The 25892-nt window shown below is 43.2% G+C and overlaps 1 protein-coding gene across 1 annotated transcript in view; it reads right to left on the bottom strand.

Annotated features, from left to right (window-relative positions):
- Window positions 1–25892, bottom strand: part of cita (citron rho-interacting serine/threonine kinase a) — a 67369-nt gene that overhangs the window by 14756 nt on the left and 26721 nt on the right. Inside the window, exons 15-38 of the mRNA XM_055221667.1 lie at window positions 25675–25845; window positions 25115–25168; window positions 24831–24884; window positions 24440–24580; window positions 22003–22128; window positions 20717–20812; window positions 20300–20416; window positions 16258–16367; window positions 15858–16032; window positions 13685–13882; window positions 13307–13360; window positions 9282–9479; window positions 8936–9129; window positions 8408–8543; window positions 7622–7726; window positions 6704–6844; window positions 6285–6392; window positions 5806–5998; window positions 5024–5185; window positions 2862–2999; window positions 2575–2755; window positions 2208–2299; window positions 1152–1256; window positions 678–847 (exon numbers count right to left, since the gene is read on the bottom strand). Coding sequence (XP_055077642.1) covers window positions 678–847; window positions 1152–1256; window positions 2208–2299; window positions 2575–2755; window positions 2862–2999; window positions 5024–5185; window positions 5806–5998; window positions 6285–6392; window positions 6704–6844; window positions 7622–7726; window positions 8408–8543; window positions 8936–9129; window positions 9282–9479; window positions 13307–13360; window positions 13685–13882; window positions 15858–16032; window positions 16258–16367; window positions 20300–20416; window positions 20717–20812; window positions 22003–22128; window positions 24440–24580; window positions 24831–24884; window positions 25115–25168; window positions 25675–25845 — 3219 coding nt within the window. The remainder of the gene's footprint in view (window positions 1–677; window positions 848–1151; window positions 1257–2207; window positions 2300–2574; window positions 2756–2861; window positions 3000–5023; window positions 5186–5805; window positions 5999–6284; window positions 6393–6703; window positions 6845–7621; window positions 7727–8407; window positions 8544–8935; window positions 9130–9281; window positions 9480–13306; window positions 13361–13684; window positions 13883–15857; window positions 16033–16257; window positions 16368–20299; window positions 20417–20716; window positions 20813–22002; window positions 22129–24439; window positions 24581–24830; window positions 24885–25114; window positions 25169–25674; window positions 25846–25892) is intronic.

The raw sequence follows: 25892 nt of genomic DNA, 5'->3' as shown, positions 1-25892 counted from the left end.
TAGACCCAGAACCACCTGTCTACAGTCACAATGGAACAGAACGAAAAAACGAGGAAAAGGAGAATGAGGAAGAGCAAAACGAGAACCAAAGGAGAACAGAGACAGAAAAGAACCAACAGAACAAAGATAGAACAGAACCAACAGAAAAAAGACAGAACAGAGACAGAACAGAACCAGCAGAACCGAACCAACAGAACAGAAACAAAACAGAACCAACAAAACCAAATCAACAGAACAGAGACAGAGCAGAACCAAGAGAAGAGAACCAACAGAACAGACAAAACAAAATCAACAAAACCGAGAAAACAAGCGATAAAAAGAACAGAACGAGATAGGGACACGGAACATGCACAAAGAGACAGAGAGGGAGAGGTGAACGAAGGATCTACTTAATATATGCAGAAAATAAAAGCTCTTATTGATACTTTGCAGTCACATCACGCTGGGGCTGCAGATTCTCAGACATTTGACCTGCCCTCATTTCAGTCTAACATTACAGGGATACAAGAGGATGGCAGGGCATCTGACACAGCCACACAACTCCCTCTGCAACAGTAACATCAAGCGGACATGCACACTCCACTCAGAGATCAGGAGCCTAATCCACAACCTCCTTAGTGAGAGAAAGTGTAGTTTAGAAGGAGGAGGAGGAGGAGGAGAGAGGAGGAGACACTTACAGCTTCGCTCTCCCCTTTGTCCTTGGTCCCTCGGCTTGCGCTCACAACAGACTCTAGAACGGCCACCCAGCGCTGTTTATCCGGGAAACTGGGAGCCATGAAGTATAGGGATTGACCTGGCCAGCACGTGGTGAAAGGGTGGGACTCCAACTTCAGAACGTATGGGATATCTGAGGAGGAACACACATGAGGAGGAGCAGAGGAGCACAGGAGCAGAGTCAGAGAAGCAGAGGAGCAGAGCCAGAGGAGCACAGGAGCAAAGGCAGAGGAGCAGAGCCAGGGGAGCAGGGCCAGAGGAGCAGAGCCAAATTAAAAGCGGAGCTGACTCAGAGGAGCAGACTCAGAGGAGCAGAACCAGAGGAACAGACAGGATCTGAGCTAGACGAGCAGAGCCACAGGAGCAGACAGGAGCAGAGCCAGAGGAGAAGAGGCAAAGAAGTAGACAGGGGTCGACGTGGGTAGACAGGAGCAGACCTGACTTGGCTGTGTTGATGAGTTCGGAGGCTCCCACAGCTCCATGCACCGTGACCTCTCCGTCAGCAAGACACAACTCAAACTCTTCCTCAGGCAGAAGACCGTCTGCAGACAACAGGAGGAGGGGGGCAGGTTTAGTCCTGAGTTCTGATGATCTCTCTATGCATGATTTATGCTTGTTCATTTCTGTTTTCACACATTACAGTCATGGAACTCAACTTATTATAATATATAAAAAAACAAAACCTTTCTGCACTGAAAAAAGGCTCAAAAGGGAGTCAAAACAAGTTAAAATTTTTTACTCCCATTCCCACTGCACAGTTTGTTAGGCGTTTGCTTTGACTAACATAATTATAATACGTTTGCCATTATGTATTTGTACTGCGTTCATACTTGTTATATTAGTAATATTAATAAAACCTTAATAAATGACATAACAGCAATAAGAACTGTGTAATAAAACACATAGTCCTTCTCGTAGTGCTCACAGCCTGTGGTTTATTGGCTGTTACAGCAGTCCTCCCCGTCAATCACTATTGAATATTGGACAGCAGGGATTTTTTACTGGATTTTTTTTTTACTGGAGGAGCTGTATAGAAATCTACCAAATAGAGTAATCTTAATCATTTTGACTGTAAGAATAGAGTGTAGTGTGTTCCAAATAATCAGCCTTGTGAATGATTCTCACTGCATGCTTAAACTCTTGTAGCTCTATTGTAGCCACAGCTGCCCTGGGGCAGACTGACGGAAGTGAGGCTGCCAATCAGCACCACTGACCCCTCCAACCACCAACACACATCACATTCATACAAGGCAATGTGGGTGACGTGCTTTGCCTGTGGATGCAACAATGTTTTTGCCATTCAAGTATTAACCAAGCCCAGCCCTGCTTAGCAAAAGAGAGCAGGCTTGATTTGTTGGCATCTTCTTGAGGCTCAATGTCAAACACAGGCACTTTGGTTCCGATGACCTCTATTAAACATGTGTATGATGAATATTCTCTATAGTTATAGTAGAGTAGTAGTAGTAGTAGAGTTAATTCAGGGTTCTTCGTACCTTCTCGAGGCTCAGTGTCAAACACAGACACTTTGGTTCCGTCTAGAACCACGTACTTCTGCTCCCAGCCCTGCTGCCCCCTTTTACCATTCCTGAGAAAATATACATGTGTTAGGAAGTATTAAACGGACATAAAAAAGCATGTTTTTCCATTTTGGATGTTTTTATTGTACTGAAAAAATGTGTCCTAGTTGGGCTTGCATCTCCACAATCCTGACTGTTACTTCGCCTGGAGGAGGCCACCCTCTTGCTCGTTTCCATGGAGCATGTTCCAAAAAATAGTTTTAACTTTCTATTTCCATGCAGGTGACCCCTCCAAAAGGTACTGTAGCTTTAACCTTTAACCTAAAACAGTGTTCAGACTGACCTGGGCTGCTTCATCCAGCCTTCCAGCCGCACGTGTCCACTGGCTTCTTTGAGCTGCAGAGCTGGAGAGCTGCTCTTCTCCCGACACAGCGCCTCTGAGAAATGAGACGCAAACTCAGCCGGCAGTCCACAGGTGGCAGGGAGGCATGGAGAGCACTTAGGATGGCACAGGACACGGCACTCTGCAACAACAAGAGGCAACAGTCACTCCTCTGCTGCTCTGCATCCCCTGACCCTCTCATCTGCATCTTCTGACCCTCTCCTCTGTCCCTCACACCGCTGACATACCTAAACATGTAGCTGCTTGCCTTCCGAAGTGCACCGTGTCCAGACACACAGAACATTTGGCGGCTCTCATGTTTAGAGCCACAGTGAAGCGATGAGGAATGTTATGGTGCATCCGCTCTTTCACACGACGCCCCGACTCTAGAACACAAAAGGAATGCCGGAATCAACACACAAAGATTGCCAGGGTCTGAGCCTGATCCTGGTCAGGAGTACCTAGCTGGAAGCAGTCAATGAATTGGCTAGTGTGGACAGATATAGTTACTAAACAGCAGGGATGGGCGATATATCAGTTCAAGCATCAGTACTGACCGGTGGTGGAAGATAATAAAGTAAAAGTAATGAAGTACTATACTTTTTACTGAATCTGTATCTGTACTTAAGTACATTTTACAGTGGATACTTTTACTTCACTACATTTAAGAGCGTGCATCCGTACTCTTCTGCTCCACTACATTTTTGAACTGGACTGAAAAGTAAAAAGTACTTTTCATATAATTATGATAATGAGGGGGTATTTTTTTTTTTTTTTTACCACATTTGTGGTAACATCCTGACTAAATTTTTCAAGTCCAAACTTCAGCTTTGAGCAAACAAAAATTTATATGATATTAATATGAGTCTTCGATATCATATTGGCAGATATTGATAGTGATAAATGGAAATAGAAGAGTGTCATATGGCTGTATGTTTATATCCCAGACAATACATTTTGTTATTTTTAAAAAGTGAAAAGTTTATTTGTGATTCTTATTTAAATTTAAGATAAATTTGTTCTTACTATGGATTTTAAATGTGAAATATTGGCATCGGCAAATATCAGTTATCATCCACGGCAGCAAGCCAAATATAGGATATTGTTATTAGCTCAAAAAAACCAAAAAAAACCAAACCCAAAACATATCGGCCCATCCCTACTAAACATGCCAAACGTTCTGCTGCTCAAAAGAACCTCAGTGAACATTCAAACCTGTAGAGATGTAAAATACACAAGTTTTTAGGGGAGGAGACAAAATGAGACAACTACATTTGACCATAGCAAAGGGTTACACATATACATCCGACCATATTTTCTGTTATAGAGCTGCACATTAGAGCACACATGAGACTGAGAGCAGAGTTTGTGCTATGAAAGCATGATTTTTTCGGTTTTATTGCTTTATTCTTAAACCTTGTGTTGAATACCGTGTGTTACAAACACTAATGTGAACTTGCTTCTCTCTAAGAATTTGAAAATGACTTATTTTAAGAGGGCTACACTGTAACCGGCTACTTCAGTTACAAGACACAGCTCTTCATCTTCAGGTTGACAAGAGGTCTTGTAATACATCTATTCAGTGACTGCAAGCATCTTTTTAGTGACGTATTCTACCTTCCAGTAAACAGCTAATGGTATATATGACTTTGTATGGACAGTATGTAAAATTAGTTTAAGGCTCATAGACTAGCCTTCTATAGATAGTACCTTTCTCAGGCTATAAGTCCTGGACAAACTCCCTTGAAATGTAACACATATGCCTGCTGTCTATAATCTTCATTCATCTCATGAGATAAAACTTCTTTCGACTCTCTACCTGGTCTGCAATTGCTTCCTTCACAATTACTTGCTACTCGCACTCTAACACAAACATGGCTCAGCTCATGAAAGCACAGTCCACACGCAGAAACAGAGGGAGAGGAGGTCCATGCAGTACTCATGCAGAGTGATGCAGAGGAGGTGTGGGAGGGACTTACTTTCAAAGGTGACCCTTCTCTTTTCTGTGATAGGCAGAGAGAGAACAGAGCCACGCCCACGTTAGACAACACCATCATACGACAACCACCACACACAGGAACATACATACACCAAAACCATCAGATGCCAACCACCACACACAGAACACTACCATAAGTACACCGAACACCCTGCCACCTTACATAAATCATAACACGCATGAGATCACCAGACAGGAACCAAAACACACAGTGACACCACAGTACAAAACCATGTTACCACCACACAGGGATGCCCAGAGAAGGACAAAGTGACTTCAGAGCTCTCAGATCAGATCTCAGATCTGCAGCATCTTTGTGCTGTGTGTAGATATCCATTCGCTGCAGATGTATGGACTCTGTGTGTCTGTATGTCTGTCTGTGTGTGTGTACGTGTAGGTTGAAGTACCTACCTTCTGGGGTGGAGCTCTCTTTGGAGCGTGTGGATGGGTGTAGTAGGCTTGCAGGGTTAGGCTGGTGCTCTGGGCTCTTGACGATGGCACTCATGAGGATCTGGTGTCTGGCCTGAGCTGGAGTGGAGGGCGCCATGTGCTCCTGGGACTTAAAGTGAATCGCTGGGACAGTAAAGATACACTTTAAATAAGAAGCTTTCAATAAAAGAGGTGTTTTATATATATATATATATGCAGTGTAGTATTTAGATAGTGTCAGTACACCATTAGTCTAAAGCAGTACTACTTCATAGTCAGAATGTATTGACACTTTGCAGCTGATGTCGTCAACATTCTCTGGGGGTGTGATGTTAACTGTAGGAACTGCTCTGTCTGAGGCTTGTTATACTTAATCTGAGCTTTGTTTTAGCACAATCAGACCTTAAAAAACTGACTTAGCTGACCTACAAGTGAACTGATTTGTGCTGTTAAACAAGTCCTTCTCAAATAAAATTACAGTCACAAGCTAGCCAGCATTAGCCAACAGTTTTTCAGTTAGAAGTTAGTTTGTAGTTAGAAAATCAAACTCCTACACTTCTCGAATGCTCGTATTGATCACAGGCAATGTGCTATTAAAATTCATTTTGTATCTTTTCTTGACGATCGTAAAAAAATTTTGGCTGTGTTAACTAGTTTGTGCATTGTGTTGCCATGGTAACTGCTGAACATTCCACCAAAGGCATACATGTAGAACAACCTCAGCGTTATGTCACTGCAAAGTATCAATAGTGTAGTGTGGAGACCTTCTTCTCTGAGCGAGCGCAGTTCGATCCTCATCTTCTGCAGAGCCTCCTCCAGCTCGGCACAGCGCGTCCTCTCTCTCTCTAATGCTAGCTTCATGTCCCCGTACTGCAGCGGCACCGAGGGCTGAGGGAGGGGGGTCAGGGCACCGTTTGTAGTGGTGCCAACGTCCTCACGCTTCCGACCAAAGATACCCTATAAGAGAGAGGAAACATGAGAGGAAATGAAGGGACATGAGAGGAGTGACGAGGAGAGAGGAAAAGAGGAGACAAATAGGACAAAGGAGGAGGAGAGAAGAGAGTGGAGAGCTGAAGGAGAGAGGTCGGGGCACTGTTTGTGGTAGTGCCCATGCCTAAAGATACCTTATGAGAAAGAGAGAAGAGCATGAGAGGAGAGAAAGGAGAGAGAAGTAAAGATGAGTGAGGAGAAAGAGGAGATGCAAGGTGGAGAGTAAAAAAGAGGAGAGAGAGGAGACACAGACCTTCTTTTTCTTGGCCGGCTGGTCCATCTTGGCCTGGAGGAAGTCGATGAGTTTGGTCTGCTGTGAGATGGTGCCCTCCATCTTCACCTTCTCATGAGAATACACCGCCTACACAGAGGGAGAGAAACTGGGTTTAGACCTGGTTTAGACCTCCTTTCCTGAAACAGTTTAAACCTCAACTTAAATAAAACCATTAAAACTGTAGCAGGAGGAGTGATTAAAAGAGAGCAATTATTCTGCTGATCCCTGGAGGAGACATTAAAAACACATGAAATGTGTCTAAGGAATATTTACTTCAGAGACTCAAGACATTTCTACATCTTGAGATTTACACATTTAAGATTTTTTAAATGCAAATAATAAGAACAAATAAGAGACAAGAGTTGAGCCAGAGGGCAGAGCCTGAGGAGCAGACTCACCTGTATGTTCTCCAGCTGGTACTCCAGGTCAGTTCTCTCAGTCTTTAACATGTCAGTCTGGTCCAGAGCATCCTGAAGGCCCTGAGTCAGTCTGAAGATGTGACTCTTCTGGAGGTCCATCTGCTGCTGCAGCTTCCCCTGCTACAGGTCATAGGTCACAGGAAACACAGGAACATGAAAAACAGAAGCACAGGCAGAACAATCAAACATCACAAAAGAGCAGATCAACAGGGTTTCAGGAAACACGGAAAAATGTTTGGTGCCAGAACCTCCTCTTCACCCATATCCATCCTCTGCCCCCTGATTTGTCCATATTGTTTTTTTCTATTTTAGCCCCACCGCTCCCTTTCTACTCTCCGTCTTTCTTACCTCCTCCATGAGTCTCTACTATTTCATCCCTGAGAAGGAAGCGTTCAAACTGAATGATTCCCTTTGTGTATGTACAGGGACGTACTGACTCTGGTGCTCATCCAAGATTCAAAGAACCGTAGTTACATCCATACCTTTTGGTTTCTCTCCGCCCTCTTCCTGTCTCAGCTCTCTTTCTGCCTCCCCCTGTCTTTCCTCTTCTTTACCTCCTCCATAAGTCTGTTTCAGCTGTCTCGTCCCTCTCTCCTCTGTCTCCTCCCTCATTCTGTTCCAGCTCTGTCTTTTCCCTCTCTCCTCTCTCTCTCACCTCCTCCATAAGTCTGTTTCAGCTGTCTCCTCCCTCTCTCACCTCATCCATTAGTCTCTGTTCCAGTTCTGTCTCCTCCTTCTCTCACCTCCTCCATAAGTCTCTGTTCCAGCTGTCTCCTCTCTCCTCTCCTTTCTCACACCTCCTTCATAAGTCTGTTTCAGCTGTCTCCTCCCTCTCTCCTCTCCTCCACAATTCTCTGTTCCAGCTGTCTCCTCCCTCTCTCTTCTCCTCTCTCTCACCTCCTCCATAAGTCTCTGTTTCAGCTCTCTTTCTGTCTCCAGCTTCTGTTGCAGACTTCGAGCATTCATCTCCAACATGGCGTGTTTCTTCTCCAGGTCATTTAACTGAAAACATAAACACACGCAGACACAGAGAGAAACAAATGCACACAGAAAGACCCACACAAAGACACACACACACACACACAGGTCAGTAAAGGTCACTAAAGATCAGTGCAACATTTAAGGATTATTTAATGAGGACAGGACGTGTTATTGTCCCCACGGTAACACATCAAACATGATTTTAGTATTATTCACTGTTTTGGAGTCCCGGACCAAACACTGGATCCTCCTTCACTTTGATTTACACTGTCTGTCTGTGAGCTGCTTTATCACATCACACTTTAAGAAAAAGAAAGTCCAGGTCTTGTGACACAGACAGACTGATAAGTCATTTGTATTCGGTCTGTTTTCCAAAAAACAGTTTATTTTTTATTTAGTCCTGATTAACTCCTTGACATCCTAATTGGTTTGTATGTCTGTAAATTACACATCAGACTCACAGTCTCAAACAGAGGAGTCTGTGTGGGATTTTATAGTGGGGTTGTTATAGAGTATATATTTGTATAAATGTAGTGTATGTTTGTATGTGTTTGTGTGTGTATTTTACATAATTTACAGTAATCAAACAGACTTTCGGCTTTGAGCCTCTGATCCTTCAGGGCTGTGGTGTGTGGGCTTGTTATGGTGTGTAGGGTGCATTTGTATGTGTTAGTATGTGTGTATAGTGTATATTAGACTGACCGTATCAGACAGACTCTCAGCTTTGAGTCTCTGCTCCTTCAGGGCTTGCTGTAGAGCCAGGATCTCGGCTTTGTGCTCTTTGACCGCCAGCTCCACAGCTTGGCGAGACTCAGTACTACGCTGGTCTGCACGGAGCCTGGAGAACACAAGGAACAGGAAGTGGGAGTTTTCAGACTTAACAGCTACCTTTTACCTTTTGTTCAGTAGAAATTGGCAAATCCAGGACTGAAATCATCCAAATTATTTTAGTGAAAGTGTATGGAGTTTAAAAACACAGAGGCGCATTTTTTGTATTACAACATGACATCGCAAGTTGGAATAGTGTGTTTTCTGTTTGAAAGAACTCAGCCTAAATATACAGGGTTTGTGTGTTAAACATGTGTGAATGAAACAACCAATGTTTCCAATGTATGTTTGTGAAGAGGAAGCATTATAACAAGGAACAGAAAAAAAGGGAATATGGGACCTCTGAGGTGCTTTAGGTGGTCTCTCTGTGGACTGTGTGTCTTTACATGTGTGTATATTTACCTGTTCTGTTTCTCTGTGTCCAGCGCTCTCTGAAGGTCCCTGGTTCTGCGTTCTGATTGGTTCTTCTCGTCTTCCAAAGCTGACCTCCATGCCTCCCACTGTCGCTCTTTCTCCAGGAGCTCATCATTCAGACTTTCCAGCTCCACCACCTGCTCTTCCAGCATACTGCACGTGGTCTTCAGGGTCTCAATGTTCTGAAGGAGAACATGGGGAACAAATGAGAATGACAATGAAAGAAACAGCCTCTTTAGTTCCCTCTTCAACCTCTCCACCTCCCCTCCTCAGCTGTACTGTTTGGTATAATGCTCTAATGTGTCTGTAGTACTTTTGTGGTGTAATTTCATACTTGTTTCTGGTTGTTTAAATGCATCTCGCGGTCTGCCACCTCCCTCCGCAGCCTCTCCACCTCCTGGCTTAGTTGGAGTCGATCTTCTGAGTCGTCGGAGGCTTCGTCCAACTGTTTGGAGAGGTAGAAGTTCTGCCGATTAAGTTCGGCATTCTCCTGACTGAGCTGAGTCAGCTGCTCCTCCAGGTCTGTGATCACCTGCAGGGGGCACACACAACACAGGGGAGGTTAGAGGAGACAATTGATACTTTACAGCAGGGGTCGGCAACTTCGCTTGGCTTCGGGCCAATTTTTTTCAGCGCCCACAGGTGGCGGGCCAGATGGTAAAGGTATTGGCTTACATATATTTATAAATACATAAATATGAATTACATGCATTTTAACTCACCTAAAACAGCCAATTAAAAAATCCTCAGGCAAAAGCTTTTGCTCCTTTTATTATGGTTTTGGTAAGAATTATGCCTTTGTTGAACATGGTAATATGGATACTAAAGGCGCACAGTATCAGGTAGAGCTATGAAAAACTTTTCACTTTAAGGTTTTACCTCATTTATTCAGGTCTTTGTCTCATGATATTAATTGAAACTAATACTTTTGTGGTTAAAATGTGCGGATTTAAACAAGGATAAAATCTTTCTAAGACGGTTACTTGAACCAGGAAGCTGCGTAATTATTGCTTATCGTCAAATCTCTCCATCAAAATTCTTTTCTCACGCTGTCTTCTTGTGACCATCGCTGCGATTTAGCTCTGCCTCGAAGGTTAAACTACGACAGGCTTTTAGTCGTGCGTAATACCGCACTAACGGCTTCCTTACTCCGCATTTGGTGCCGTAATGACCTGCACCTTTACGCACGACTGTGGGAGAGCTGTAGGACTTGGATGATGCCAAGTGCAGCAAGGATCGTGATAAAATCACAACGTAAATGAAAAATGTTTAAAATTGACATGGCTAAGTGGATTTATGTTGTGTCAAACATGAGCAAAGGTCGGGAACAATAAAACCTGACATGCGGACAAAAAGCAAGTCCCCACCCCGGTTAAAAGAAATCTTCAAACTGAGTATTTTGACAGTTTTGTGATTAAGTGATTTATTTTAATAAAATAGGGAATTTTGAATAACTAACCACAGAAGTGCAAGAAGGCTGTAGCGTAACGGGTGCACATTCCTTGAGCTGCGCGCAGTCTGCACACTTGCCTCACCAGATGTCCAAAAACAGTTAGCCACGATTTTGACTGGTGAAGGTGTATGTACACACCAGTTCATTGTTTGCTTTTAATGTTGTGTTACGTGCACATCATGGGCAGTGGAATGCCCGTAGCAGTGCCCACATAACTTGGTATTTGTCGTAACGGTGGGTGTAGCGGACCAAAGGATGCAGACTCGGGGAATATTTACAGTATTTATTAAAGAAATGACAAATGATGCAGTTCGAGGGTTGATCCGGCGGTGAGCAGGAGGTGAGGCACGGGCCAGGATCCAGGAGCGGAACGTGGAGCGCAGCGGAGATGACGATGCGGGCAGCACCAGGGCAGGACGCAGAGTGCTAACCAGGGTCCGGGGTCGCGGAATGCAGAGATAAAACAGACAGTACCAGGGCTGGGAAGCAGGGTGGAAGCAGGGTCGGAGCTGAGCTGGGAGCGCTGGAGCTGAGACGGTCCAGCAAGCTGGGTGGAGACGCACATACGATCCGGCACCGAACGGGATGAGGCTGAAACGAAGATGAACCGGCACTGAACAGGGTGTAGAAACGCAGATGATCTCGCCCTGAGTGTCTGGTCCTGCCTCCTCTTATACACAGCAGGTGGTGGTGATCGCGCTGATGAGCTGCAGGTGCGCGCAGGAGGAGCCAGGAGCTCAGCCCAGCTCGGCAGGTGAGGGAGGGAACGAGCAGGACAGGAGGAAAAACGTGGAGCAGACGGAGCGGATCATGACAGTATTAAAGAATCAATGCCGGAAGAAAGTCCAAAATCCTCTGGCGGGCCAAAATAAATTGGCAAAGGGCCAACATTTTCCCCGGGCCGGACGTTGCCGACCACTGCTTTACAGTGACATCAAGCTGGAGGGGTCCTACATGTATTTCTGTGGTTGAATGGAACACTGTGGAACACTGCCAAATATGTTTTAAGATTGTCTGAAAAAATACAAAATGGATTTAAATAGCCACCAGAGGAGCTGGAGGATGTGTCTGGGGTGAGGGAAGTCTGGGAGTCCCTGCTTAGACTGCTGCTCCCGCGACACGGCCCCGCATAAGCAGAAGAAAATGGATGGATGGGCACCAATGCTGTGATCAGTACGAGTGTTCATGGTCCTGTTTAGTTGGACTTTGAACAAAAAGGTGAGAGTGACTAACTGAAAAACTGTTGGCTAATGCTAGCTAGCTGTGACTGTAATGTTATTTGAGAGGGATTTGTTTAACAGCACAAATCAGCTCACATGTTGTAGTTCACCTAAGTTATTTCTTTACAGTCAGACTGTAAAGTATAATAAGCCTCAGAAAGAGGAGTGACTATATTTATCATCACTCCCCAGGGAATGCTGATGACATCAGCTGCAAAGTATCAATCGTAACAGGGTCTAGAGCAGGGTGTCCAAACTATGGCCCAGGGACTAAATATGGTCCCTCAGACCTCCTCATGAATCAACCTATATAATCTTTTATAGAAAATCTTTAAAAAAAATCTACCATCACAACCGCAATACAGCACAGTACAGAGTTGTATTTATTGTCTCAAGTGTTGTCAAAAGTATCGCAAAAACTGATACTAAAACTAGTACCAAAACTAGAGGTTCATTGTTCACAGGTATCAATACTAAAAAAGTCCCATTGACAGGACAGAAATGAATCTTTCCTGAATATCTTTAGAATGATCTTGAGCTGTAACAGAACAAGTATAAGATCAGATAGAATATTATACGCCTATGGAACCTTCACAGTGAATCATTTCAATGATTCACTGTGAAAAAGACTTGCCCTGGTCTAGAGAAAACTACCTAGACCATGATGCTTTGCTCTGTGTCAGTGGAGAAATGAGCTATCAGTCTAATCCACAGACTGAGCACCACTCTTCAGAAAGTTTTGGGTTAAACAGACTGTGTGATGGAATCGTTCATTTCTGTTTAAAAGAAGTGAAAGAGTTTTAGTGACAAACAGAAGGAGTCCTCTGTAGTTTGCAGTGTGTAATGTTTGCTCCCTAACCAGTACTCTTTACAGAGACTATTCACCCCTAGAGTGTTGAGGTTGTGAATACATTTGCATTTTATGTTTATTAAAAAGTTAAGATTATGTTCAGACTGCACATTTTAAACTCATTCAGGAGCATTCACATTTGACAGAGACTGAAATCTGAACTTAAAACTTACCCAAGAATGCTATGATTTCAGAACATGTTTGAAGAGGTCTAAACTACAGGGTTAGCAGCTTTTACAAAGAATAAGACACTATGGAGACACAGGGAGGGCATCTCACACAGGGACACTTCAGAACATGTTTGAAGAGGTCCAAACTACAGGTACAACAAGATTTTTCTATAGAAAGGAAGGAGATTTTGTTCTTTACAGAGGACATTATAGTATCTAATTGCAGTCTTTGCATGAACTCAGTGATTTTGATTTGATAACAGTTTGTGCAACCCTAGTACAGATTGTAGGGGTTAGGGTTAACCGTGTAGAGAGGAGTATGTGGGGCTGAACAGTAGGAGACTGTGTAGAGAGTAGTGGATAGTACGGATAGCGTGTAGGATCTAGGCCCTAGATCAAAAGTATCGCAGGGGTGTTCATTACGTCGATCGCGATCTACCAGTCGATTGCAAAGGCATTTTGGGTAGATCACGTCCCGTCATCCATCCAGTCACATGACTAATATACAGGACAACCAGTCAGATTACACCTGACCCTAGGTCACGTCATGGGCGCTGCACACGCATAAACAAGCGCAAGTTAGTTTAACCCTATAGCGTCGGATCCTATCGTCGCAGATAGAGCGCGGTTGCAGTGTGTAGTGGTTAAGCAGAAGTAGTGACTTACAGAGCAGCTGTCCCTCAGAGCATCAAACTTCCTCTGGATGTCATCTCTGTGATTCTGATGAAAGAAACTCAAATCAACAACAGAACAAATGGACATCCAAAGTGTGCTGTTCATACCAGAGGAGAAGGAGAGGAGGAGAGGAGGAGAAGACAAGGACAAGGTAACGTTCTGTCTCCTAAAAGCAGGTGAAACAAAGATCTGGGAAAATCTTCGGTCCGCCCCCTCCTCTCCTCCTCTCCACTCAGACGCAGCAGTTTGGTATTTTTGGTGTTTCAGAGTGTAATAGATCATAGTCTCTAGGAGAGACTATGATCTATTACTAGAGTAGAGCTTCTTAGAGGATAAGAGACGATCTCAATCCCCCTCCCTCCTCCTCACCCTCAGAGCAGTGATCTCCTCCTCAGCCTCTGCTGTGGTCTCCTCCAGCTCTGTTTTGGCCTGGTGTAGTTGGTTCTCCAGAGCCAGGCGAGCTGCCTGGAGGCTGCTGATCTGAGACTCCCGTTCCTGCAGCGACAGGTTCAGCTCCGACACCTGACGCTTGATCTCCAACTTCTCCTCCTCGTGCTGCAGACCCATCTGTAAATACATACAAATACAAAACACAATTAAAACACATGAACTATGAACACACACATCTACGACACATGCAACTACAGAGAACATTTCAAATACAGGGGGATAGTACAGTCCAATCTGTGAACACATTTAAAGGTCCTATATTGCACAAAATGGACTGGTGTGAGCTTTAAGCCATGATCTTTAACCAAAGTCATAAAAGTAACACACATAGCTGCTAAAATCATAGGACTCCCCACACCCAATCTAACAGATCTAAATAATCGGGCTATTGGACGCTTCGCACTCGCCATAACACAGGACACCACTCACCCCCTCCAGGACCATCTAATCCCTCTGCCCTCAGGACGGAGGTACAGGGCGATCAGGTGCAGGAGGGCTCGGTTCAGTAGAAGCCTGGTCCCAGCGGCCATTGCTTTCTTAAACAACAGGCCCCGCTGAGGCATAATGTCTGTTTTTGTAATGTATGTTTATGTGAGTGTGATGTTTGGTGTTTATCTGTGTACATGTCAGACTGAATGAAACAAAACACAACTACAGGTATGTTTGTGATGAGGAAACAACATTATAACATTATCATTAGATTAGAAAATAGCACAAAATGGGATCTTTATGAACTATTAACACATACAAACAACTATAGAGAGTGCTGCAGGCCCATATGTCAACACACAAACACACATGTATGAAAGTATGTCCAAAGTATCTTGAATGACCTGAGGTCATGACACAGATATAAGGCCACAAGATAATATAAAAGGAAGTACTACTATTTAATTTTGAAAATCACATTCTATTGTTTAAAGAAAGAGTGTTTTTTTACTAACACAGAGTCTACTTTTATTTATACAACAAACTGTAGCAGATGGAGCAAGTGAGAGAATGTTACAGAGACAGTGAAATGGGAAAGAGCTCAAAGAGGAGAGGAGAAAGACTATTCAGTGTGAGTCCACAGGTGACTGTGACACAGGAGCAGCAGGAGGAAGAGGAGGAGTAGGAGGAGGATGCTAGTATAAATAAGGCTCACGTCAGACCGTGACAGAGAAAATCACAGGTTTAAACCTGGTCATTACAGGCTTCACCTGGAACTACATGCTGACACTAGAAGAAGGACTGATGGAGCACCAGCACCTCCACAGCACAAGAGGGAGTGGTGTGAATCCACTGTTTTTTATATTTTGTATGATGTTTTTTCATATTAAGTACAGTACACACAGTAATGGACAGTACACACTCTGACCGTCTTTAATCACATATTTTTCACAAGTTTTGACTTAGGTCTTCGCAGTTTGACTGAAGGTCCAGTGTCTCCTTCTCCCTTAGCCTCTGGTGTCTGTGCGGTGCCATCTGCCCTCAAAAAGATCATGATTCATGATCATGATTCTTTTTTTCCCCATATATCCCAGCTCTCCCTGTCCATCCTAAAGCTCTGAGATCAGTGCTGACTTCTCTGAATGGCTGGAGCACACTTCAGTGTAAATGAGACTCAGATTTCTCTGTGCTGTATCTGCAAAATGAAATGAACCTAAACAAGTTCACTCATCACCAATGTTTTTCACTTTTACCTCCCATCACACAGGCACGCTTGATTTGCTCAACCCTCATAGTTAAAGGGTGCATTAAGTCTCCGAGCCTGCTGTCACTAGAAGTTCACTAGAATCATTTGGATGATTTCAGCCCTGGAAATGCCAATCTGTATTGAACTAAAGGTAAAAGGAGCTGTTAACTTGAAAACTACCACTTCATGACATCACAAGGCGGAACGTGGCATTTTGAGCTTTGGAGATATAAACAGATCAATAATAAAGAGTTACACAAACATGTGTGAATGAAACAAAACACAACTCCAGGTATGTTTTGAGGAGGTAACAACAATATAACATGGCTTAAAGCTCACAAAGGTCAATTCTGTGTAATATAGGGCCTTGACAGGGTATGTAGGTGCGTTTGTTTAGGGTACGTTTGTTTCGCTTACCTCCCTCAGCCTGCTCTCCAGCTCCAGCAGTCTGCTCCTCTTGCTCTGCTCCTGTTGGCTGATCTTCTCTAGATGTTCCTCCAGCTTTGCATTCTGAGCTTCCAGTTTTCCAGCCTGAGATTCCAGGTAAAACTTCTGCTGCCGTAGCTCTGAGATCATCTCCTCCTGAGCTTTCCTGGAACCACAGAGACACATCATCCTCTGCATCATCTGACCTCTCCACTGCATCCTCTGCCCCTCTCCTATTCTTCTCTTTTGTCCTCCTCCACTCCCTCCCTCTTCACAGTTAAACTCATGTTTTTCTATGTGTTGATGATGGTGTTGGCTGCTAGCTCTGCCCCTCTCCTCCTCTGTTCCTCACCTCCTTCTCTACCCCTCTCCTCTTCCTAGTTAAACTCACATGTTTTTCTGTGTGTAGATGCTGCTGTTAGCTGCGAGCTTGTTGGCCTCTGAGAGCTCTGCTATGCGCTGCTCCAGGCTCTTCATCTTGGAGTCCATGGCGTTGATTGTCTGCACAAAAAACAAGTATTACATTTGTGATTAGATTCAGGTTTCAAATCAGGATTCAATCCCAGGTCAAATTTTAAATGCGTTCAGGAGCATTCATATCTAAGTAAGACTGAAATCTGAACTTTAAACTCATCCAAGAATCCCATGCATTTCAGAACGTACCGTTGAAACCAGAACACACTTTTTTCTCACTGTCTGACATGAAGTCAGACTTAACTTTTCCTGTTTTAGGTAAATTAGGATTAGCACAATTATTTCTATTTGTTAAATGCCAGAGCAATGAGAGAAGGATTTCTTAGACAATTTTTCATTACTTTCTTCAAAGTCAGAAGTTTACATACAGTGAGGTTACTATGTATTTAAACAAATTGATGATGTCATGTATTTGGAAGCTTTTGATAGGTTTATTGCAAATATTTGTTTATGCGAGACACACCTGTGAAAGTATGTGACAGCACACCTGAAACACACTGCTTTGTGATGCCTGAAGGTGCCACACTTGTTCAAACAATTAAATGCAAGTATAAAAAACATGGGAATGTTCAGCAATCATACTGCTCAGGAAGGAGACGGGATCTGTGTCCCAAAGATGACACAAGAAGAGTGTGTGATTATTCTATACCGACATGAGCAGAAAGGGCACTCTGCCAGGAAGAAGCCATTACTCGAAAAGAAACAAAGAAAAGCCAGATTAGTTTGTCCCTGGGTGCATTTGCAAAGACTTTCATTTTTGGAGACATGCACTTGGTCTGGCGAAACTAAAATTGAACTGTTTGGCCATAATGAGCATCGTTACGCTTGGAGGAAAAAAGGGGAAGACTGCAAGCCTGAGAACATGGCAGCATCATATGTTGGGGTGCACTGGTGCACTTTATAAAATAGATGGCATCATGAGGAAAGAACACTATGTGCAAATACTGAAGCAACATCTCAAGACATCAGCCAAAAAATTTATTCAGGAAAGGTTCATTTGGGCTTAAATGGGTCTTCTAAATGGACAATGACCTGAAGCATAATGCCAAACTGGTTACAAAGTGGCTTAAGCATAACAAAGTCAATGTTTTGGAAAGCCCTGATCTTAATCCTATTGAAAATTTATGGGCATATCTGCAAAAGGCATTTACGAGCAAGGCGGCCTACAAAGCTCAGTTGCACCAGTTCTGTCAGTAGGAATGGGAGGATATCCAAAATGTTTGACCCAAGTCATAGTTTAAACGCAAGGGTACCAAAGACTATGTACGTAATCTTCGAAGAAAATAAACATGAAACATTGCCTAAAAAAATCTTTCTCTTCTTATTCTGGCATTTAGAAAATAGAAATTATTTTGGCACTAATTGTAAATTCCCAAAACACAAGGATGTTTTTGCAGAGAAGATTTTGACTTAAGTTTACAGATCACTTTGTTCACTTCATGAATAAACTGGACAGTAGCCTTTTTAATGTTGGACACCAGGCTACATGTGTCAAACATTACATCTGGCTTTGTTTGTTTACCAACCCACAAGATCTGTCCTATTTTGGATCTTTGGATAGTTTAAAAGAGCATCTCTCTGCACAACCCGAGCGTCCTGTAAATGGACTGGTTGCAGATTTTAATGTAATTGTGCTGATGAACTAGTACTTTATGACCAACTGTTGTAAGGTCCAGTCTTGATAAGAAAAACTCTTGTGTTCTTCACATACAACATAAAACGTAGAAAATTATCTACATGACATGGCAGTAAACCTGTGAGCTCATAATGGTCATTCAGCCAATAGAACACTGCAGGATCAACCTGAGACATTTTACTACCAGTGTTCAGCATCAGTTATTTAACCTTGTTGTACCAGTAGTGGGAGGCATCTGCAAATCCATACACACATTTGTTTAGTTTCCACAGTACATTGTTCACACCCACTTCAGGTGGGGGTCAAATGTAATGTCTCTCGAGAGTTCCATATCCTGCAAAAAGGTAGATGTCCATAGAGTGAAGCTTCCACTTGCTTTAACTAGCAACAGCTAACAGCAATCTAAGTGACTCAGATGCACACGTGGGAGAGTCTTTCTGTAAACTCTGAATGTTTACCTCTTCAAAACCTCTTGCTACAAGCTGTGCCTTTGGGACAATATCATTTGGCTTTTCTTTGAGTGTAAAGACCCATTTACTAGACACAGATTTTTGACCCCTATCTGTGACGTCATCAAAAACATTATTTTGCCAATCCTTGATTTCTTGCTGTTTAAATGAAAAAAATCTTTAGCAATAAGAACATCAGTGTCCACATCTTCAGACTCAATGTCAAAGTTGTCAACATATGACATGTCTAATGCTTGCTTTTGTCCCTCACTGCCATCTGGCTCAAGATATTGCACATTGTACCAATCTTTGTACTGCCCTTTGACTTTCCCTGCTCTGCTTAAACCTCTGGCAGTGTAGTGAATACCATCCTCTCTGTTGTCTCTAAATGTGACCTTCTGCCCCGTTTACAGTTTTAAGTTTAGAAGTAACATGATGGTCTGTTTCAGGAGGCGTCACATCAATTTGTCTAGGGTTTTCTGTCACTTCACTTTCACTGTTGTCATTGATTTGTTGTTGTTCTCCTCTTTATTCAACATCTGAACTTTTCGACACAGCAATTGTCACTATGCTTTTATTTTCTGAGCTGTTTTCAGGAGTATTGTGCATTCATTTTACTTGACCTGAACAGGTGCACACGTTCAAGGATTCTCCTATGTCTTTTAAACAGCACAGACCAGACCAGTCAGCTCGTTTATAGAACGCTTTGTCTCCTGTCTCATACTTGTCATCTGTAGGCCTAAGCAGCTTGAGTAGTGCCCTCCTTATTCTTTCTGAGCATTCAGAAAGCTCATGTGAAAAGTCTCCTGGAGGCATGTAAAGCCGCTATGTGCTGCCCTACTCTGGTGCTCATAGTTGTGCCCTATAGAGCAGATAGCTTATCAACTAAAGCAGAAGGGAGATTAAGGTTTTGATCAAATACTAGCTGGTATGTGCTATAACCATGCACATTGATCATACTGCTCTTAGCCATAAGGGCCCAGTCTAAGGCAATTTGCCACCCACACCCATTTTCCCACGAGGATCTCTGTCAGTGTCATGTTGTGTCTCTCCAAGAACCCATTGTTCCAGGCACTGTATCTTGCTGTAGTCTTCTTCTCAATGTTGAAGTTTCCTGCCATGTTTTGCATCTCCTCAGTGTTGAACTCTCCACCATTGTCAGTGTAGATCTGTTTTGATGCTCCATGGACACTTATCCATGACTGAATGAAAGAGTTAACAATCTCCAATGGTTTCTTGGGTTTGGTTCTGCTGTATCTTTGAAATATTTCACAGTCACGAATGATTTCTTGCAGGATGAAAGGACAGTCTTGATCAGTATTTCCAGAGGTGTGGATGAGCTTCTGCAGTCTCTCTGCAGAGGCGTGGCCAGACTGCTTGTGAAGTTTCAGAAGAACTTTATGCATTTCTCTTATGGACATGTCTGCAGTAACAACTAGGACATCATCGTCATTACAGCTCACTTCTGCCTTTACAGCTCTAATGTCCACACAATGGTGTCCTGAACTAGTGATCTCCAGAGGCACAAGCTGCTTGAACATGAAAACTCTGTCATTCTCCATGTCTAAAACAGTTCCTGCTCTCTTCAAAGACAGTTTGCTCAACAGGAGAGGAATATCAGCAGGGACTACTTCAGTTTCAATGTGGTTGGGAGTTTCAATTTTCTGTTGGAGGGGCATTTCACAGGGGCATTTCAGAACATGTTGGTAAAAACTGCTAACCCTGTAGTTTAGACCTCTAGAAAGAATAAGAACCTATCAAGACACAGGGAGGGCATCTGAGTTTTTAGTAGTATTCTGTCTTTTTCCCACTGATGAGTTTACAGCAGCAGTAGCAACAGTAGTAATAGTAGTAGTAGTAGTAGTAGTACTCACAGCCTTCTGTTCACTGATGAGTTTACAGTTCTCTCGTGTCTCTTCTTCCTGTTGAACTCGTCGAGCCTCAAGAGTCTCTTTATCTGCAAGATCGGCTTTCATCTGAGCCTCCAGCACCTGCACACAGTGTACAGATAACATAACAGACCTGACATACACAACAGGTGAAATTTAGCTGTTTAAATACACCAGGTCGGCCTTCATCTGAGCCTCTAGCACCTTAAACTCACATGAGACACAAGAGTTTGCTTTTACTCACATGTGGAGCTAAACCCCACAGCTCCTCTCGGGGACACTTTAAACTCATTCATGTAGCGATAGATCTTAACAGATAGACTGTATTATCAGTGAACTAAAAAGTCAGTTTCCACTATAACACTATAAGATTGTTGTGTAAATTATGTAAAAGTCTCCAACCTTGATCTTGTCCTCAAAGAGGCGCTCCTTCTGCACAAGCTGAGTCTCCATCCTCTGAGCCGTGGACTGGGCATCACGCAGATTCTCCTCCAGTTCCTGAACACACACGGAGAAGATGGAACAGTCCATAACATATGAGCAACATCTGAGCAAGTTTTGGAGAACATCCAAAGAATAGTATGAAGAGTTAGTGAAGAACCAGATTCTACTGCGGTTTATGGCATCTTACAGGTGAAACATGGCTGTTGATGAGTCTGTAGCAAATTTAAATGACTGAATTTGAAGAAAATAATCAAAATCACCCCTACATATTAGACCCAAAATTTCGGCTGAACTTATTGGCCATCAGTTTCTCTGGATTCTAAACAAAATGGAAAAAAACAAAACAAAAACATACCAGCCTGTTATCACCCCCAGAACATCTTCCCAACAGTATAGACAGTCCAGAACTAGGGATGTCCCGATCCGGTATCAGCTGATTAGCATTTTTAGAGCATCAGCTTCGATCGGATTTGATGACTAGATCGGGCCGATACAGCAACTGTCGCTGTTACTGCTGCAGCTAATGCCCAAAGCAGCCTAAACACAAACTAAGGAGGCTCTAAAACAGTTAAAACATTTTTAATGGCAGGAAGAGTGTTTGTTTTATCTCTGCGATGTCTTAAGAGTGAAAACCAATCTTGCCGAATGGGGTAACTTATTTATGTACATTAAGTAGCCATGTGCTTCAGACAGGCTTCTGTCTTCTTGCCTTTAGAAACAGAGGCTAAAGGATCACTTAATGTCTCTGCCACTATGTTCTCTGCCACAATGGTCCAAAAAACTAGATGGGGACATCCCTATCTAGAACTCGCCTCTATTAGAACAATTTCCAGCACTGCTAACTATAGACCTAAACATGTAGTCACTCCTTTATGACAAAAGTCCAAACTTGCATGAAAGAAGCTGAAGTCCACCAGATGAAGGCTTTGGGTCCAGCTCATTTTGACCCAATCTCACATAAGATAATTAAAAAAGGTAAAATAATTACAGAACAAAAAAGTATTCATGTATGTAGCAAAAGTACTGGTATCCATGTCTTCTAGAGTTCAGCTCTGAGCAGTATGCCCCCAAACCAGGGTGCAGTAGAAGTAGTGGCAGCAGTTGTAGGAATAGCAGTACTAGTAGCAGCAGCAGCATTGGTGGTATTAGTGGCATTAGTAGAATTAACTCCATAATGACTCTAATCTCGCTCTGTCTCACTAAGATCTTATAGTAGTAGTAAAAGAATTAGTATTAGTACTGACTAGTATCTTGTCTGCCATCTGCTGTATCTGCTGGGACTTGGTCTGGATGTCATCCTTCAGTTTATTTTCTCGTCTCTCCACCATCTCCAGCCTCTTCACCTGGTTCTCCAACGTCTTCCTGCCCTCCTGCTTAAAACAACACACACACATACAAGTCTACTACAGGAAGGGAGGGCATCTAACACACTGGGAGGGCATCTGTGGTAAAAGGAGGAGAGGAGGAGCAAGTTCATTGTGACTAGCAGGCTTAGCACCAAACATACTGGCAATGTAAATTTGAAAGCACAAATGGTCACTCTTTGTGACCCTGGGCTCCTTCAGATATAGAAGTATGGGCTGAATTCCATTTTCAGAAACATTCTGCTCTGTATGATAGTGTGTCCCTCCCCATTCACTTGCAGGATAAAACAATGCCCCTATCCCCCACATGGGATAGGGACATTACCCCCACACCAGAGGTGTGACCAAGCACCTGGGGACGGGTGCTTGGAAACGCTGTCAATCAAACCGGTTGCTAATGCTAGCATACACATGTGGACAAATTGGTACCCGTCAGTTAATGAAAGAAAAACTCACAATGGTCACAGAAAACTTGAATCTGACAAAAGTAATAAATAAAAATTCTATGAAATGTAACCAATGAAAGTCAGACATTGCTTTTTAACCATGTTTCAACAGAATTATTTAAAAAATAAACTCATGAAACAGGCCTTGACAAAAATGATGGTACCCTTAACTTAATATTTTGTTGCACAACCTTTTGAGGCAATCACTGCAATCAAATGATTCCTGTAACTGTCAAAGAGACTTCTGCACCTCTCAGAAGGTACTTTGGCCCACTCCTCATGAGCAAACTGTTCCAGTTGTCTCAGGTTTGAAAGGTGCCTTTTCCAGACAGCATGTTTCAGCTCCTTCCAAAGATGCTCAATAGGATTTAGGTCAGGGCTCATAGAAGGCCACTTTAGAATAGTCCAATGTTTTCCTCTTAGCCATTCTTGGGTGTTTTTAGGTTTTATGTTTTGGGTCATTGTTCTATTGCAAGACCCGTGATCTGCGACTGAGATCAAGCTTTCTGACACTGGCCAGCACATTTCTCTCTAGAATCCCTTGATAGTCTTGAGATTTCATTGTACCCTGCACAGATTCAAGACACTCTGTGCCAGATGCAGCAAAGCAGCCCCAGAACATAACAGAGCCTCCTCCATGTTTCACAGTAGGGACAGTGTTCTTTTCTTGATATGCTTCCGTCTGTGAACATAGAGCTGATGTGCCTTGGCAAAAAGTTCAATTTTTGTCTCATCTGTCCATAGGACATTCTCCCAGAAGCTTTGTGGCTTGTTAGCATGTACTTTGGCAAATTCCAGTCTGGCTTTTTATGATTTGTTTTCAACAATAGTGTCCTCCTTGATTGTCTCCCATTAAGTCCACTTTGGCTCAAACAACGACGGATGGTGCAATCTGACACTGATGTTCCTTGTGCTTGAAGTTTAATCTCTTTAGAAGTTTTTCTGGGCTCTTTTGTGACCATTCGTTTTTTCCGTCTCTTTGATTTGGGGTTCATCCAGGGAGGTTGGCTCATGGATCCCATGGATCTTAAATTTCTGAATAATATGTGCAACTGTAGTCACAGGAACATCAAGCTGCTTGGAGATGATCTTATAGCCTTTACCTTTAACATGCTTGTCTATAATTTTCATTCTAATCTCCTGAGACAACTTTTTCCTTTGCTTCCTCTGGTCCATGTTGAGTGTGGTACACACTATGTCACCAAACAGCACAGTGACAAACTGTAGCCCTGTACATAGGCCACTGACTGATTACAAGATTGTAGACAACTGTGATGCTAATTAGTGGACACACCTTGGATTAACATGTCCCTTTGGCCACATTATTTTCAGTCTTGTCTAGGTGTACCATCATTTTTGTCCAGGCTTGCTTCATGAGTTTATTTTTTAAGGAATTCTGTTGAAGCATGGTTGAAAAGCAATGTCTGACTTTCATTGGTTAAATTTCACAGATTTTTTATTTATTATTACTTTTGTCCAATTCAAGTTATTTCTGTGACCATCGTGAGTTTTTCTTTCATTAACTGAAGGGTACTTTTGTCCACGTGTGTAAGTGATCTCGGGGAAAGAAGGTACCAGATTGGTCCATTATTAATGTTCATATCTTGATTTAGGGACAAAATAGTGAAATAAAATCCTCAGGATCATGTAGACCAAGTTAAAACCAACATTTGAAGGTCAGAATGACAAGCCTTACAGCAGCAGTTACAGAGAGAAGGGTCTCGTTTTTTGAAGAGAAAGTGAATTGGAGCCAAATCCCACTCATACTTACTTTCTGTTTGGAACACAGCTGCTAGCAGGTTTACCATGTCCAGAGATGTATACAGGATATGGTCTAATTAAGTCTGTGTGTGCGTGTGTTCATATAATACCTCTGCCTCTCTGAGCCTCCGCTTTAAAGTGTCACTGTTGTCACTCTTTCCCCTCAAGCGTTCTAAGTCTCTCTCCAAACGTTCTTTGGCCTGACGCACATTCTGCAGAAGCTCCGTGGCCTCTGAGCTCGCCTTCACAGCCTAAACAAGAGAAGAGAGAAGGATGAGAGGAGGAGAAAGGACAGAAGAGAGGAGAGCGGGCCTTTACACAGGAGAAGAAGATCGCAAAGAAAGAGGGGGTGAGGAAGAGAGGGGAGGACAGGAGAAAACGTGAGAATGAAAAGGGGGAAACAGAAGAGAAGGAGAGAGGGTGAGATGAGAGAGAACGAGAGAGGTGGAGAAGAGGGACAGGTCAGGAGGGGTTGAGGTGAAGGTAGTTTTATGTTCTGACCTTAGAGAGTTTGTCCTGCAGCTCCTGGATCTTCACCTGCTGCTCAGAGTTAGTCTGAGGAAGAAAAGAGGAATATGTTTTACTTTATTAATATCATTAACATATTAAAGACGTCAGATGCTGCTGTTTGCTGTATGTATTATACATAGGATCTTGTTGGTGTGAGGTGTCGGTGTGAGGTGTCGGTGTGAGATAGTAGGACAGATGTCGGTGTAAGGTATTGGTGAATTAGACCCTGTCCGTGTGAGGTGGTGAGTTGTTAGGACCCTGTTGATGTGAGGTACCTTCTCAAGTTTGGAGAGCAGCTCCTCCACCTCTGCTTTGCCCTGCTCTTTGGCCTCAAACACAAAACCAAAAGCCTAAATCCACTTATGAAAACAGAATTCAGCACAAAAACAACAACAAAATTGTTCATAAAAAATAATTATTATTAATAATTCATGTTCCACACCACAGGAGTCAGAGCAGCACAAATGCACTGAGGAGGAAGAGCAGGAGTGCAGAGTAAACTTTCTGTATGCGTTGCCTACAGCCTTCCTTTTTTGTTTTCTGTCCTTCAGTCCTGTCTGTCTCTCCTCTCCTCATTCCCTGTCTCACCCCTCCCCTCTGCTTCTCCTCCTCTCCCTCTCTCTTGTACCTTCTGTATGAGTTGCTGGTACGCATCCATAGCCTTCCTCTTCAGCTCCTCTCCTGTCTGTCTCTCCTCCCTCTCTCCCTTCTCTCCTCTCTCTTCCCCTCTCCTCCCTCTCTTCCCCTCTCCTCCTTCTCTTCCCCTCTCCTCTCATTTTCTCTCCTCCCTTTCTTCTCCTCTTTCCTCCTATCTCTCTCTCCCTCTCCTCTGTACCTTCTGTATGCGTTGTTGGTACTCCACAGCTTTCCTTTTCAGCTCCTCTCCTGTCTGTCTGGACTCTCTCAGCTCACTCTCGTACAGGTCGCTGCGTCTCCGAGCTGCAGAGAGATCCTCCTCCAGCTGTCTGATGGAAACCTGCATCTCCTCCAGCTGAGCGTGGTATTCCTAAAACATTATGAGAAATAGTAGTAAACAGTAGTAATAGCAACATT

This window comes from Periophthalmus magnuspinnatus, chromosome 5, assembly GCF_009829125.3.
Source record: "Periophthalmus magnuspinnatus isolate fPerMag1 chromosome 5, fPerMag1.2.pri, whole genome shotgun sequence".
Classification (NCBI taxonomy): Eukaryota; Metazoa; Chordata; class Actinopteri; order Gobiiformes; family Gobiidae; genus Periophthalmus; species Periophthalmus magnuspinnatus.
Note: the sequence above shows the minus strand (reverse complement) of the source record. Positions and strands in the feature narration are given on the sequence as shown.